Source organism: Trichomycterus rosablanca, chromosome 5 (genome assembly GCF_030014385.1).
Source record: "Trichomycterus rosablanca isolate fTriRos1 chromosome 5, fTriRos1.hap1, whole genome shotgun sequence".
NCBI lineage: Eukaryota > Metazoa > Chordata > Actinopteri > Siluriformes > Trichomycteridae > Trichomycterus > Trichomycterus rosablanca.
Window position 1 is genome coordinate 24,260,652 of NC_085992.1, and position 15,962 is coordinate 24,276,613.

General features: G+C 38.2%; 1 protein-coding gene across 1 annotated transcript in view; it reads right to left on the bottom strand.

The window, feature by feature from the left end:
* Positions 1 to 15,962, bottom strand: part of col21a1 (collagen, type XXI, alpha 1) — a 68,925-nt gene that overhangs the window by 16,165 nt on the left and 36,798 nt on the right. The window contains exons 16-20 of the mRNA XM_062995874.1: positions 2,497 to 2,541; positions 2,247 to 2,300; positions 1,121 to 1,174; positions 983 to 1,036; positions 749 to 820 (exon numbers count right to left, since the gene is read on the bottom strand). Coding sequence (XP_062851944.1) covers positions 749 to 820; positions 983 to 1,036; positions 1,121 to 1,174; positions 2,247 to 2,300; positions 2,497 to 2,541 — 279 coding nt within the window. The remainder of the gene's footprint in view (positions 1 to 748; positions 821 to 982; positions 1,037 to 1,120; positions 1,175 to 2,246; positions 2,301 to 2,496; positions 2,542 to 15,962) is intronic.

Genomic DNA, 15,962 nt, shown 5'->3' on the forward strand with positions numbered 1-15,962 from the left:
TTCAAACAGTTCCTGTTTCATACCTAAGTAACATCTGTCAACGTGTGAACTTTCCCATTGTCCCACAAGGACATTTGTCTTAATGTATATAATGGGGGTCATTCTCTTTCTTGGGATCGGACTGCTCAGGTCTCTATGAGAGGCTTTGCCAGTCAGATCATTCTGTGCAGATAAGAATAAACCTCTTTTCTACTTACAATCCAGTCTTCAAGGTATTTATTAAAAGGGTTTTTCCACCACAGAGTTCAGAATCTTGGCGCTGGTGTGCTAGCGGAATATCCCGCTGCGTCACCTGGGCGCCTACTGGGTACCTTTTTAATAGCATATTAGCTGGGTGTTCCTATTGTTTTGGCTCATCAGTGCAGATAGCTCAGTGACTGTCAATACAGACTTTCAATTTTATACTGGAATTGCCATGGTACACCTGTTTGTGCTGATATTAGAGAGCTGAAAAACTCTAGGAGCTACATCTCAGCAACATAGAAATAGTTTAAACAATCTCACAGAATGAGATCAAATGTTCTTGGACACCCTACTAGGTTTTAGAGTCCCTCTAAAAACAATGGTATCACAAAAACTGTTCTTCTGGAGGGGACAAAGAGTGCCTTTCACTGATGCAGATACGTTATTAGGTTGACAGCAAATGAACTGTGTGTGCCATTAATCTTTTAAGCGGAGATGCTAGAGGTTTATGACAGAGATTCCACTGCAGAAAATAATGTTTAAAAATAAAAATAGTCGTTTGTACCTTAGATCCCTTCATGCCAGGCATACCTGGATGTCCAGGCTGACCTGGGCTCCCTGGTTCTCCAGACTGACCCTTCAGAATTTAAAATAATATATAATTATATATGCAAACACTTTAAATTTTTCTCACTTTGTTCATTAGATACAAAGTGTACAGACTATGCAATATGTATAGTATTAAGTACAGTATTATTAGTGATGTATTATGTAGTCATGTATACTTAAATACTTTTACCTGTTGCCCAGAGATTCCAGGTACACCTGGTACACCGTTATCTCCTTTACTGCCCTAATGATAAATGAAAAGTTAAATATTTAAATGCATATCCATATGAATAATGTATACTTAAATGATAAAAACATGTATAAAAACCTTAAGTCCAGGTAATCCAGGTGAGCCAGGCATTCCAGGCAAACCCATCTCACCCTGCAAAATATTAAGTTAATTTTTTTTTTTTTTTTTTTTTTTTTTTTTTTTAATAAGCACAGAGTTTATTGCATTAAGGGTATGTCCATTTGCCTATTATTTCCCTAGGTATTACTAGCATTTTTAATTGATCTACAAAATACAACCTCAAATCAGAAAAATTTGGGACAGTATGGATAATGCAAATAAAATAAAAACACAGTGTTCCTTAAATTTATTTTGACTTTTATTTGATTGCAGACAGTTTAAACCCAAAATATTTCATGTTTTGTCTGCTCAGCTTCATTTCATTTGTTAATATATCTCCATTCCTGCATTTCAGGCCTGCAACACATTCCCAATAAAGTTGGGACGGGGGCAATTTAGGGCTATTAATGACGTAAAAAAACTAAATAATGATGTGATTCAGGTGATGTCAACAGGTGATTGTAATCATGGTTTGATTACAAAAGCAGCATCCAGGAAAGGCTGAGTCTTTGATAAGCAAAGGTGGTCAGAGGATCTTCAGTTTGTCAACAAATGTGTGAGAAAATTATTGACATTCTTGAAAACAATGTACCTCAAAAAAGATGGGAAGGGATTTGCATATTCCTCCCTCTACGGTGCATAATATCATTAAACAATTCAAGGAATCAGGAGGAATTTCAGTGCGTAAAGGCCAAGGGCGCAAGCTTAAGCTGAATGCATGTGATCTGCGATCCCTCAGACGGCACTGCATCAAGAACCGCCACTCAACAATAGCTGATATAACCACATAGGCAAGAGATTACTTTGGCAAACCTTTGTTAAGCACTACAATACAGAGTTACATGCACAAATGCCACTTAAAACTTTACTGTGCAAAAAAAGCCTTATGTTAACCATGTCCAGAAGCGGCATCGACTTCTCTGGGCTCAGAGGCATCTAGGATGGACCATCACACAGTGGAAACATGTATTGTGGTCAGATGAATCAGCATTCCAGGTCTTTTTCTGATTTGGGGTCGTACTCAGATATTAAGACCAGGTGTAGTAAGCTTGATGTGGCTTATAAACTGAAATTGTTGAATTCTTGAAAACACAGCTTTACTTACATTGTCCCCAGCTGTACCTTTGGTGCCCTTCAGTCCTGGTAATCCTTCTTCACCCTGTTATAAATACATAAATAAAATTACATTTTACAGAAGGTATTTTAAATAAATATACAGTATAAAGACCCACATTGAGAACATAATGTCAAAACTAGCACACTTAATAGTTCTGTAGTTTTGTAACTTTGTTTTGAAACTCATTCAATTACAGTGTTGTGTAAATGTTATTGTTTGTTCATTTAATAAAACGCACCTTTTGCCCCGGTGGTCCTTCACTTCCAGGCAATCCTGGCAGGCCCTGAAAACAGTTACAAGCCCTTAAAATCAATCAACTCACAAATAAAGTGAACGTTCACCCTTATGACCCTATGACAGTATTTGAGATACACATGGTAACTATCTAAAATTTTATGAATGAAAAACAGTATTGCAATGGCAGATGCTACCATGTAAATCTTTTTAGGATGTCCACATCAAGAGAGGATTTTGTATTTAGACAGTGAATGGAGTTTCCTTTGCTTTAATATAGCTAACATGCATGGCTGTGGAATGGTTTTGTTTTCCTCTGGATGTCTGGTTTAATCACATAAGTCTGTCCATGCAGTTTTGCCAGCCAGAGAAAGTAATAGATTTAACAGAGTGTTGTTAAATATGAATGCTAATGTAAAACAGACACCAGTTCTAGCACAGCTGACAAGCCAAAAGCCCTATAGAAAGAATAATAGAACATTTTAATAATATTCAGTATGGCATTGCTGTTACTTTTATTAGAAATAACAAGTTATCGGCCGCTCAGGTGGCGCAGCGGTAAAAACACACGTTGCAACCAGGAGCCTTGCCGGCTGAGGCTGAGCGGTCACATGAACAATGATTGGCCTGTATGGGTCTCTCTCTGTCAGACTGGTGCAATTACGACCTCTGCTGGCTGATTAGAGGCGCCTACACAGAGATGAGGAAAGAGTGCTCTTAGGGTGTGTCTCCCCGTACACAACGCTAGGTGGCACAACACTCGTCAATGTGTGGGTGATAAGATGCATACGGCTTGCTGCCCACGTGGCGGAGGGGGCATGGGTTAGCTTTGATCTCCTCGGTCAGAGCAGGGATCGGCATAGGAGGAGAGGAAGCATGATGCAACTGGGCAATTGGACGCGCTAAAAAGGGAGAAAAAGGGAGAGAAAAAATAAAAAAAAAAGAAAGAAATAAGTTATCAAAGTTTTTATAGTTTTAAAGGTCCATCTTTTTTAAATATAACATCAAAATCAGAGTGATTTACTTCAGATTTATGTATTAAAAAGTTTGCATGACTATGGGCAGCAGCCTTTCATTTGTAAATGATTATTTGCATCTATCCTGTTGGGAATTAGTCCTTTTATGACCCAATGAAATGTTTTTTTTTTTTTTTTGTAAACATCTGAGCCAGTGGGAATGTGATAAAAAGTGAAAATGAGTCACTGTTTCTGGTATTATTCTGCCATTACACATTCTTAAAATATAGTCTAGTGAAAACTACTGTTCAATGTGTCAAGCCATCATATGGCATTGCTTGAGAAACTGTCATGCTTCTGTGATATAGAAACATATGCTGGGGAGAACCAAAAAAATTTCACTTAACACAAGAATTGCAACCAGAAACTACAGTATTATGCAGAGAAAGCCCATTTTATCAGCTCCACTTACCATATAGAAGCACTTTGTAGTTTTATAATTACTGACTGTAGTCATACTACATACTTTTTAACCTGTTTTCACCCTGTTCTTCAATAGTCAAGACCCCCATAGGATCACCACAGAGAAGGTATTATTTAGGTGTTGGATCATTCTCAGTTAGTGTGTGTTGTGTTGGTATGAGTGGATCAGACACAGCAGCACTGCTGGAGTTTTCTAAATACCGTGTCCACTCACTGTTCACTCTATTAGACACTCCTACCTAGTTGGTCCACCTTGTAGAAGTAAAGTCAGAGACGATCGCTTATTTATTGCTGCTGTTTGAGCTGGTCATCTTCAAGTGAGTGGACATGGTATTTAAAATCTCCAGCAACACTGCTGTGTCTGATCCACTCATACCAGCACAACACACACTAACACACCACCACCATGTCATTGTCACTGCAGTGGTAAGAATCATCCACCACATAAATAATACCTGCTCTCTGGTGGTCCTGTGGGGGTCCTGACCATTGAAGAACAGGGTGAAAGCAGGCTAAAATAGTATGTAGAGAAACAGATTGACTACACTCAGTAACTGTAGAACTACAAAGTGCTTTTATGTGGTAAATGGAGCTGATACAATGGACAGTGAGTGTAGAAACAAGGAGGTGGTCATAATGTTATGCCTGATCTGTGTATGAATTCTACACAAAAACACTAGCAAGTTCTCTAGACTTGAGCTCATCTCAGATGGAGTGAAACACAGCTGGAACATTTGCTGTGGTCAGATGTGTCGACCTTGTAGCTTGTTTTTAGGAAAAACTGACATCAAGGCTTCCATACAAAAGAGGATTAGGACTACATAGACTGTTTTCAGTGAAAGGTGCAACAGCCAACATCTGTCATTTGGCACGGGTGACTTGCATATGTGTGAAGGTGTGGAGATGTATAATTGGGATTTCAGAGAGACATTTGCTGTCATCAAGATCCTGGTTATTTCAGCAAGACAATGCCAGGCCTTGTTCTGTGTGTGCTTGGCTGGCCTGCCAGCAGTGAAAACCTAAATAATACATGGAAACTACAGGCAAACACAGTCTGTTGAGCACGAATGGGCTAAATACATGTGTAAAATTAAAAAGTGTAAATAATAAAAAAGTTAATGTAACAGAGTGGTTAATATGCTGCTGTCCAAACTTTCTGAGTTGGCTGCAGGCATCAAATCAAATTTGTATTTTGAGTTGAACTGTCACCATGTCTGGGTTTTTCTTCAAGCATGCCCCTGTAAGCTCCAAACAATGTAATAAAATAATCAAGATAAAAAATAAAGCACATTTTTGCTTTCTTTAGTAGATAATGTTCATTCCTTCATTCATTTTCTATTTTATCACTGCTTCATCCTGGTTAGGGTCACGGGGTCTGATTTATTGGGTTTGTTTGTTTGTTTATTAGGATTTTAACGTCATGTTTTACACTTTTGGTTACATTAATGACAGGAACAGTAGTTACTTACTACACAAGGTTAATTAATTCACAAGGTTATAATCTGGCACCACAGAATACTTGCTTTTTCAGCGCGAACCGTGAATTTAAACCACTTTCATCTTTTAAAGTTCACCTGATTAAATTTTGATCCAGTTTGCCACTGATATTCACTGATATTTTCAAAGCGATGAAATATGACTTTGTAAAAGTGACCCGGACAGGCTTGTTGTACTAAAACAATGACCGATGAATTTGGGCAGTACAGAGTGCTTATAACCAGTACAGAGCACTTATAACCAGTAATAACAAAAATAAATTGAGTGTTTCTGTGTCGTACTTTTAGTACATTAAGCCACGTTACACTTTTTTAGGTGAAGTTTTTTGCTGATTCAGAACCTCGAGCTGCATAAACACCACACGTGAAGTAAACACAGATACATGTGGAGCTTTTAGACTGGATTTGATTGTTGTTTCACACAAATGGGTGTTTGTGTCGTGGAACTTTAATGATGTTTTATCGCTCAAGTCAAGCGCTGAGCAAATCGGCTATTTACGCAGAGAGTCGCGGTGAAAGCGAGGCGCAAAAGCTTCTCACAAACAGCAACTGCAACAAACACGTCCACAACTTCTTATCACCAACAACTGAGTGATGCTTTTTACATAAAAACCAACATCTGTAACAACAGCACAAATGCTCGCTGGTAATCTACACGCTCCGCCATCATGTTGTTACTCTTTACTTTCATTGTGTAACGCCCACCGTTGATGACGCTGCTCGGTTCCCAAAAACTGGTGGAAACGCGGATCGGTTCTCTACAAAACACCAAGGTTCGAAAAAAAACCTGAACAGAACCGGTTCAAGAACCATGGTTCTTTTGGTGGAAAAACACTACCAGAGGAACTCCACACAGAAATGACCCTGGCCGCCTGGCTGGGGAAACGAACCCAGGCCCTTTATGCTGTGAGGTGACAACCCTACACACTGTGCCACTGTGTAGTAGAAAAAAGTAATAAATATTACATTATTTTATTATATTTAAATATTAGTCTTGTATGAAATAGTGAATCACTTTACATGGTATGAATGGAAAAATGTGAGTGGTATGAATGGAAAAAACACTATTGTTTTAGTGCATTCAACACAGCCACCTTAAAATAGCTCTTTGCTACATTTTCCATGCTAAGCAGAAGCAGATGTTTGGTCTGGCTATGTTCTGCAAGAATTAGGAAACGGACAAGAAAACGTTGCAAAATAGATAGCTTTTCTTTTTGTGACAACAATAATTATTTAAAATTATATTTAAGATGGAGGGTGGGGTTAGATGTCTAAGTGTCTTTTCTATGTTTTATATTTTGTACCCAACTTTTACACTAAACAAAATTCAGAGTCAAAAAAACTTTTTAAAAAGTTAACGCGATAATAACGCATTAACGCAATCTCAATTTAACACGATTAAGATAAATAGTGCCATTAACGCAAATTCTAGTTCATGTTGAGACTTGACTGGTAGAACAAACGTTTTAATGTCGGACATGTCACCGTTTTTCATTTGCGGTTTGTTAACAAAATGTAAAAGAGCGTCGTAGCATCTGCACTTGCATAATAAAGAAATAAATACACGCTATATTCACAAGTTGTCGGGAGCAGAACACTTTATTAACTTATTCTGTTACGGTAAAGAATACCGGACAGCTGAGTCAAGCACGTTGTCCATGAACTATGGAAGCCCCAAAGGGTCAAAACACACTCACTTCGTGTAGAAACGTCCATCAAACCATTGGATAGTATTACTGCCTAGTATGTGAGTGAATAAAACTCCCTTACAGTTTTCTCTTGTCCCAGCAGTTTTTAACATAAGTACATTTAGCATAAAATGTGTTCACCATTTTAATTGTAACATTTCACTTAAAAATCCTTGTTTTCTATAACATTTACACAGATTTTTTTTAATGCGATTAATCGCGATTAACTATATGAAATTCTGAGATTAATCGCGATTAAAAATTGTAATCGTTTGACAGCCCTAATTTTTATGCTTTTATGTCTGTGTCTTTCCTCTTAATTTTAAGCAGCTAAAATGCCACTGCTCTTTGAATCTCCCCTGTCACAGACAGCCACCAATCTGAGAAGGTGGGATAGAGTAAATGCTACCCTTTGAGTACCCTTTGTGTGGAATAACAGTCAAATTCACTCTAAAATCTGTGTTTAGCTGGATTTTCCTCCTTATTGCTTATTGTTAAAAAAAAGGCTTGATGTGGCTTAATGTAGAATGAAAGAATGAATCCACTAATGAAATTCCTCATTCATTGGTTTAGTACAATAAGTCACATTAAGCTTTGTGCACGTCACACTCCATAGGAAATAACAGCACAGCAGCACAAAAGCAGTTTTGCCGCTTCTCATGTGAATTACTGAGCTTGCTAAGGAATACAGTATTCCAAGATCAAGCATCTCCATGATTAAGAAGCATGAGGAAACAATAAAGAAGTAAAGGTAAAGTGCAGGTTTTATTGTGTACGGTTTTTCAATTGTATTTCAGTGTTTTTAGTGTATTTTTAGTGTATACGTGTCAAAAGTGTATAAATGCTTATATAGTCTTATATAGTCTTATATGTGTGTCTGCCCCGTCCAGGGTGTTGCTGTGTGCCTTGCGCCCATTGAAAAGCTGGAATAGGTTCCAGCCTATCCCAGCTTTTTTCCCAGCCTAGCCAGTCTATATATACAGTATGTCTTGTTGTTTCTGTATTAGAATTTGGCCTTTTAAATAGCTACATAAACACTGAATAGAAAGGCTGCGCTTAACTTTAATCAAAGATATTTAAACATAACATTATGATTACTGTATACTGACATAGATGTTTTAAGCTAGCTTAATTAACCAGCATAGTAATTAGGGGCTAGTCGTAGATTTATGCACCATGTTTGTAATGAGTGTTTATCGCTACCTATTTATATTGTAGTTATGCTGGACCTGTAAATATGGATTGCAAGTTTTCTGGCAGACAGTGGAGATACAGATAGCATCTGTTTTGCCTTAATTTTTAAAGACATGGGTTTGTCTGTACCACATAAAAAAGGGGACAGCTATGAACACAAATCCGCTGTCTGTGTTAAACATCTGTGTTATCCTTAAAAATATCTATGAGCATTGGGACAATTTATAAATGTAGCATTTACATGCTAGTGGAATGAAATAAATTGTTAAACACTGAGACACTGAGTTCATGAAACCAGTCTGTTGACCTTTTTGTCTGGTTCCAGCTCCACCATAACTCAACTCAACTCGGTTCCACCTGCACCTAACTGGAAACAACAGTTTCTTTTATTGTCATCCTAGCCAGTGTGCAAATACTCCTGTGATTGTGAAATGTCTTCATAATGTATTGCGTCTGTTTTTAATATGACTTTGGGCTGTGTTCCTTGTAAGTCCAAAATATTTTTTTTTTTTTTTTTTTTTTTTTTTTTAAGATAAACTTATCATTTTTCAAAAAATTCCTATTGATTCTTGCTTTTTTAACCTTGGCATACACCAATCAGCCATAACATTAAAACCACCTCTTTGTTTCTACACTCACTGTCCATTTTATCAGCGCCACTTACAATATAGGGGCACTTTGTAGTTCTACAATTACTGACTGTAGTCCATCTGTTTCTCTACATACTGTTTTAGACTGCTTTCACCCTGTTCTTCAATGATCAGAACCCCCACAGGACCACCACAGTGCAGGTATTATTTAGGTGGTGGATCATTCTCAGCACTGCAGTGACAATTACAAGGTGGTGGTGTGTTAGTGTGTGTTGTGCTGGTATGAGTGGATCAGACGCAGCAGCGCTGATGGAGTTTTTTAAACACCTAACTGTCACTGTCACTGCTGGACTAAGAATAGTCCACCGACCAGCATGAAAGGGGGCTAACAAAGCATGCAGAGAAACAGATGAACTACAGTCAGTGATTGTAGAACTACAAAGTGCTCCTATATGGTAAGTGGAGCTGATAAAATGGACAGTGAGTTTAGAAACAAGGAGGTGGTTTTAATGTTATGGCTGATCGGTGTATGTTTCCATTCTTTACTTCCTTTTAGTTTTGCTGCCTCCCAGTGTTATTAACCTACCTGACCTTTTTCATTGTACCTAAAAAAAAACTTTTAGACCAGCCCTAATAAATCACATTGTTATATAAATTGGACCCCATATATGTTATTTTAATTGGTGGCACATATATTGTAAAGATGAGGGCCGGCAGGCAACAAGACTTCTAGACCCAAGTGCAGGGACTGAAAACAATCAGAAATTAAGGAATTACAGAACGGAATAATTCTACAGCTGAAGACAGGATGCAATACTTTACTGTAGAGTGCCAAAGATGAGCTAACCAGCGGTTCAGAAAACATGAAACTTAATTGATTTAAAGCCAGAAAATGAAAAGGAACACAAGTGACCCCTGAATTAAGTCCATTAGTAAAATAAAATAATTAATGAATCTCAGAGGGGAGAGCATTAGGTAGTATTCAACTGTGACCAGAACACCAGCTACTCTGTCCACCAGCGCATTGATACACAACCACAATCCAATGCTTTTTCCATAACCCAACTAAAAAGGAGAATTAATCAGGAAAAGGGAATCAAGCCAAGAAAAGGAATTAACTCATTTGCAGATTAATTTGATTGTTTAAGATGTGGAAGTAAAGAAGATTAAAACTTAATCTGCAAAAAAGCTCAGAGGAAAGATGAGGAGAACAGAGAGCCCTGTTAGCAATGTAAATAAGATACGCAACATCGCCTGTCTTTCTACCGACTGTGTCTTGAGACAAGATCAAAGACTCAGCACCGCCTTGAACTGGGATCTCCATTAAATAGCCCTGAAGACAGCTGCAGTGAGTTAATGCTGATGAGTGCTGAGATGTGAAGTCTGTGCTTCCTCTCAAGGGAGGAAGCCGTGGAAGGCAATCGAGATGTTACAGACATGATAATGACATGGGGCTGCGTGTTTACTGGTTTGAGTGTACAGCAGGTGCAGCAGAATTGGGATTAAGGAAAGCTTCATGCTGAGAGAATAGTGCTCCAACCAAAATATAAAGCCAACAGCATCTTGTGATGAGGAACTGTACACTGAGTAAATTCTGGGGGCATATTATGTGTAGATTTAAAACATATACTGTAGTCCCAATGTAGTTTAGTTCACTCTAGGCTATAACACTACTAAATTCTAATTTAAAGTAGGGTGCAAACCATGGATTAACCTGCTGCTTTTATTGCTATAGATAGAATACAACAGTCACTAGGAATAAGTGCAGTCATTATCTGTATAACATTTTGTTTATAATAACAATAGATAATATATGTATATTAATTTTTAAGTTTAAAAATGTGCTCAAAGTGGATCTGACAGCTTTCCACATACTTAATAATAATTACAGCAGTTCAGGCCATTTTGCAATCTCTGTAAAGCAAGTAGACATTAAACAGGCAGATAAACACATTCCTTCAGCGTCTTTGCACACTCAGAAATAAGCAAACCATACACTTCTAAAAGGTGAATTAACTTAATAACCTAATTTGTAGTGAAGTTATTAAAAAAACTGAAATTGTGAATGACAACTCACAAATGTCCTAAAAATGAATCTTCTATTATTCTAAAGCAAATTGACACAGTACTTAAGGCAAGGATCATTCATCCAGCTGTAATCAACAGACAGACCCAGCTCTAAATACTGGGTGATAAAGGAGGGAAAACTTTAGTGAAGTGCTGAAAGAATGTAACACTACAGGTGTTATAAATTGCAGTTATTCAGCCCTTTCTATTAATCAGCTATGTTAGTATCTGGTAGCCGCATATACACCAATCAGCCATAACATTAAAACCACCTCCTTGTTTCTACACACACTGTCCATTTCATCAGCTCCACTTACCATATAGAAGCACTTTGTAGTTCTACAATTACTGACTGTAGTCCATCTGTTTCTCTGCATGCTTTGTTAGCCTGCTTTCATGCTGTTCTTCAATGGTCAGGACTCTCCCAGGACCACTACAGAGTAGGTATTATTTGGGTGGTGGATAATTCTCAGCACTGCAGTGACACTGACATGGTGGTGGTGTGTTAGTGTGTGTTGTGCTGGTATGAGTGGATAAGACACAGCAGCGCTGATGGAGTTTTTAGACACCTCACTGTCACTACTGGACTGAGAATAGTCCACCAACCAAAAATATTCAGCCAACAGCGCTCCGTGGGCAGCGTCCTGTGACCACTGATGAAGGTCTCGAAGATGAACAACTCAAACAGCAGCAATAGATGAGTGATTGTTTCTGACTTTACATCTACAAGGTGGACCAACTAGGTAGGAGTGTCTAATAGAGTGGACAGTGAGTGGACACGGTATTTAAAAACTCCAGCAGTGCTGTTGTGCACTCATACCAGCACAACACATGCTAACACACCACCACCATGTCAGTGTCACTGCAGTGCTGAGAATGATCCACCACGCAAATAATACCTACTCTGTAGTGGTCCTATGGGGGGTCCTTACCATTAAAGAACAGGGTGAAAGGAGGCAAAAAAAGTATGTAGAAAAATAGATGGACTACAGTCAGTAATTGTAGAACTACAAAGTGCATCTATATGGTAAGTGGATCTGATAAAATGGACAATGTGTGTAGAAACAAGGAGGTGGTTTTAATGTTATGGCTGATCGGTGTATACGCGGCTACCAGATACTAACATATCTGAGGGATAATATATGGATATATGAGGGATATATGAGGGAAAAAACTGTAATAATCAGTCACAATATTTTGTACCAGAACTACTAGGTAGACACTTTAGATAAGGGATAACCAATCAATAAATGATTTGCCACCAAACCAAGTGAAATGTCAGAAATAAATGCTTTGCAGTGAACACGTTGGTATAAACCACACATCCAGTTTGCCATCTAATCCTGCAGAAAGTGAATTAATGACTACTTACAGTGAAAGGTTTGGTATACAATGGTTATGACAGCTGCTCCAATCTAGTTTTAAATGCTTTTACAAATGTAAAGAATTTGACATGAAATATAGTCTCACCAAAATGAACAGATTAAAACCAGAAGATCTGTGTTTTGAAATAATATAAAACTTTATATATTTATATCCGCCCCTAAATGACTATCTATTGCACTAAGCATGACTATTATGGTGAAATATCACTGATCACACACATTTTTTAGAAAATGTTAATGGAGCTAATACTGAACGGATTACACTGAAGTGGCTATTTTGCAAGGAAAATGTGCTTAAGTTAACTGAGTGTCACAAGTGTTTTGGGAAAATCCTTTCCTGCACGCATAACCTCATGTGTAACTGTACTTTAATATTTTTAGCACAATTAGACATTTAGACTCAACTTCTGTTTATGATTAATATCAGCATTTCTCTTATTTTGGGTCTATGGGTTCTCCTTTAGGGTCAGAGGCCACTGAATGTTTATCTCTCATGTCATGTCAAGTAGTTTTTTTCCTGCTGTTGGCTTTGGCCTGCTTAGTAATAGTGTTTGCCTAAAATTCTTGTTAAAGTTGTTGTCAAAACTTGTATTCAAAGAATATTGATTCTTATTATGTTTCCATTATTAATTTGATTAAATAGATGAAGTAACCTAAGCATGCATTCAAAAACAACACTGTATGAGATTGCTTTAACTAAGAGAACAAGTGTGAACCTGCTCATGATTATCAAGACTAGCAATTAGCAACACTCTAATACAATATAATGTGGGGCAAGTGTTTTGAACTGTTTGACAAATTGCAGCTGTTTTAGTTCTATGCAGCATTTTGTAATGTATGCTAAATGTAAGGTAATTAAGGTCCAATTTATCATTTCTATGTCTCTCAGTGAAGTATGCTTGTATAGTATTGTATAGTTACTGACCAAAAAGACTTTCTGATAAAAGTATGGTGTTGCATGTACATGTAGTAGTTCAGTGCTTGTTCATGAAGACATCCTTGTATTTACATTTGCGGCATTAAGCAGACGCCTTTATCCAAAGCGACTTACAGTATACAGTTTAAACAACTGAGTGTTAAGGGCCTTGCTCAAGGGCCCAACAGTGGCAACCTGGCAGTGGTGGGGTTTGAACCAGCGACCTTCTGCTTACTAGTCCAGTACCTTAACCACTAGGCTACAACTGCCCTTGTATTATTTTACAAGGTCCTCTACCCATCACTGACAAACTCAAATATACACAGCAGACAAGTTGTTCTACAATGTTCTTCTAAATTTACTCAACAATGCCATTCAGTTTAGCTAATAGCCCAGCTAATAGTACTGCAACGTTTTTAAAGTGGTTGTTCTGGCAACATGCACTCTCTTAACAGGTTCTAGAACTTTCCAACTATTACAGATGCATTATAAATTATTTAATCTTGAATACCTTTAAAGCTATTATGGTGATGTACTGTATATAGAATTGAATGGAACTATACTAAAGAAGTTTCAGTTAGCACAAAATGACAGATTTTTTTTGACAGATTTCCATGTGCACTAAAATTCAACCCCCAGCCTCAGTATTTTGTGAAGCACCCTTTTGCCTTGATAACCTCTAATAAGCAGTTTTGGTGAGGGCTAACAAGCTTCTGACAAGCTTCTTTTTGAATCTTTACCCATTGTTCTCCCCAAACTTTACCCATTTCATCCCAGTCCAGTCATATCCAATTACCCAATAGCATTTTGCTTCCTTACTGCTTCTAACCTCCACTCCTGAATAAGGAGAGCCGTGAGTAACACTTGCCCCCTCCGACACGTGTGCAGTAGCACACTGCGTCTTTTTACAATGAATTTATATGGGGCTCAGTCTCACACACGGAGAGTCACACATTGATCTGTATTATCCCTCTCCTCTGTGCAGGCACCATCGTTCAGCCAGCAGAGGTATACCAGGCATTCCTGATGCAATTATGAGGAATCCCCAACTGCATCCAACCCAACGGACAAGCAAATCATTGTCCATGTGGGCACCCAACCTGTACTCTTTGTACTCTTAAAAGGCCACTCGAGGATATTCCAGGACTAAATACTTAATCAAGTATTGGTTTACTTGCAAGTGAGCTTAGGATCATTGTCTTGCTGGCCTAGTGGTTAAGGTACTGATAAGCAGAAGGTTGCTGATTCAAACCCACCACTGCCAGGTTGCCACTGTTGGGCCCTTAAGCAAGGCCCTTAACCCACAATTGCTTAAACTGTATAATGTAAGTCGCTTTGGATAAAAGCGTCTGCTAAATGCTGAAAATGTAAATGGTGGACCATTGTCAGCTCTGCAGTGGCACCAACAGGGACATAAATTTGTAGTGTGTCGGACACTAATGAGTGTATCAGATGCAGCAGCGTTACTAAAATTTTTAAACACTTCAGATTCAAGGCTGGGAGGAAACAGTGCTACAACTAACAAGAAGCCAACAACATCCTGTGGTCAGAGTGTCTAATGATATAGGGCTAGAGGTAGATTAACAGCACTAAAATAGCCCTTGTGTGTATGCATACTGGAGATTTGGTTACTTAGAGCCCTTGACTTTTTGCACACTTCATTGTGTTGTATTTCAAAGTGCTGTGACTGCCCACTTCGAAACTTTCAGTTTAGTGATTTCATTAGTTATGAGGAATCCCCACCGGCAGCCAACCCGACAAACAAGCCAATCATTGTCCATGTGGGCGCCTAGCCTGTACTCATTGTACTGTTAAAAGGCCACTTGAGGATATTTTAGGACTGATTACTTAATCAGCTATTGGTTGGCTTGCAAGTGGGCTTAGGATCATAGTCTTGCTGAAAGTCCAATTATTACTAACGTTTAATTTCATGACACAAGTCATAACATTCCTCCTCGAAATGCAACCCCTCCTAGGTGACGTAATGCATGGCATGCATAAGTACCGTTATAAACATATTGAGTTATTGAGTCTTCAACAGTTTGCTCTTGTTTTAACCCAACTTAATGGCATACAGACTAGGAGTAGGTTTTTATTTTTTTTGCATTTTTCCCAATTTTCCTCCTAGTCTAATCATATCCATTTGCCCGATTGCATTACGCTTCCTCCTTACTGGGGTTGATCTCTACACTGACTGAGGAGAGCTGTGACACACACCCCATCTGACACTGTGCAGTAGCACACTGCATCGTTTTACCTGCACGAGGCGAGTTCATATGTGGATCAACTTTGTGTACGGAGAGACACATCCTGATCCCATTCTCCCTTGTCTCTGTGCAGGCACCATCAATCAGCCAGCAGAGGTCATAATTACATCAGTTATGAGGAATCTCTTGAACCGACAAGTCATGTCAGCTCTGGTGTGCTGCATGTTTTACCACTGCGCCACCTAAGTGCCCAGGAGTAGGTTTAAAGATCAGCAATATTATGCAGGAGTTGAGTAATTGTAACATGGTTGTATTAACCAGTTATTCTGTTTTTGTTATTTACTACATCAATCACCAATGCTAACACTAATTTTTAATTACTACATTATTACTACAACTTTAGATGTCATTTGTTGTAAACCCATTTAACAAGTCTAAAAACCTAAATAACCTTTACATTCTAAAAAAAACAAAAACAAAAAAAAAAA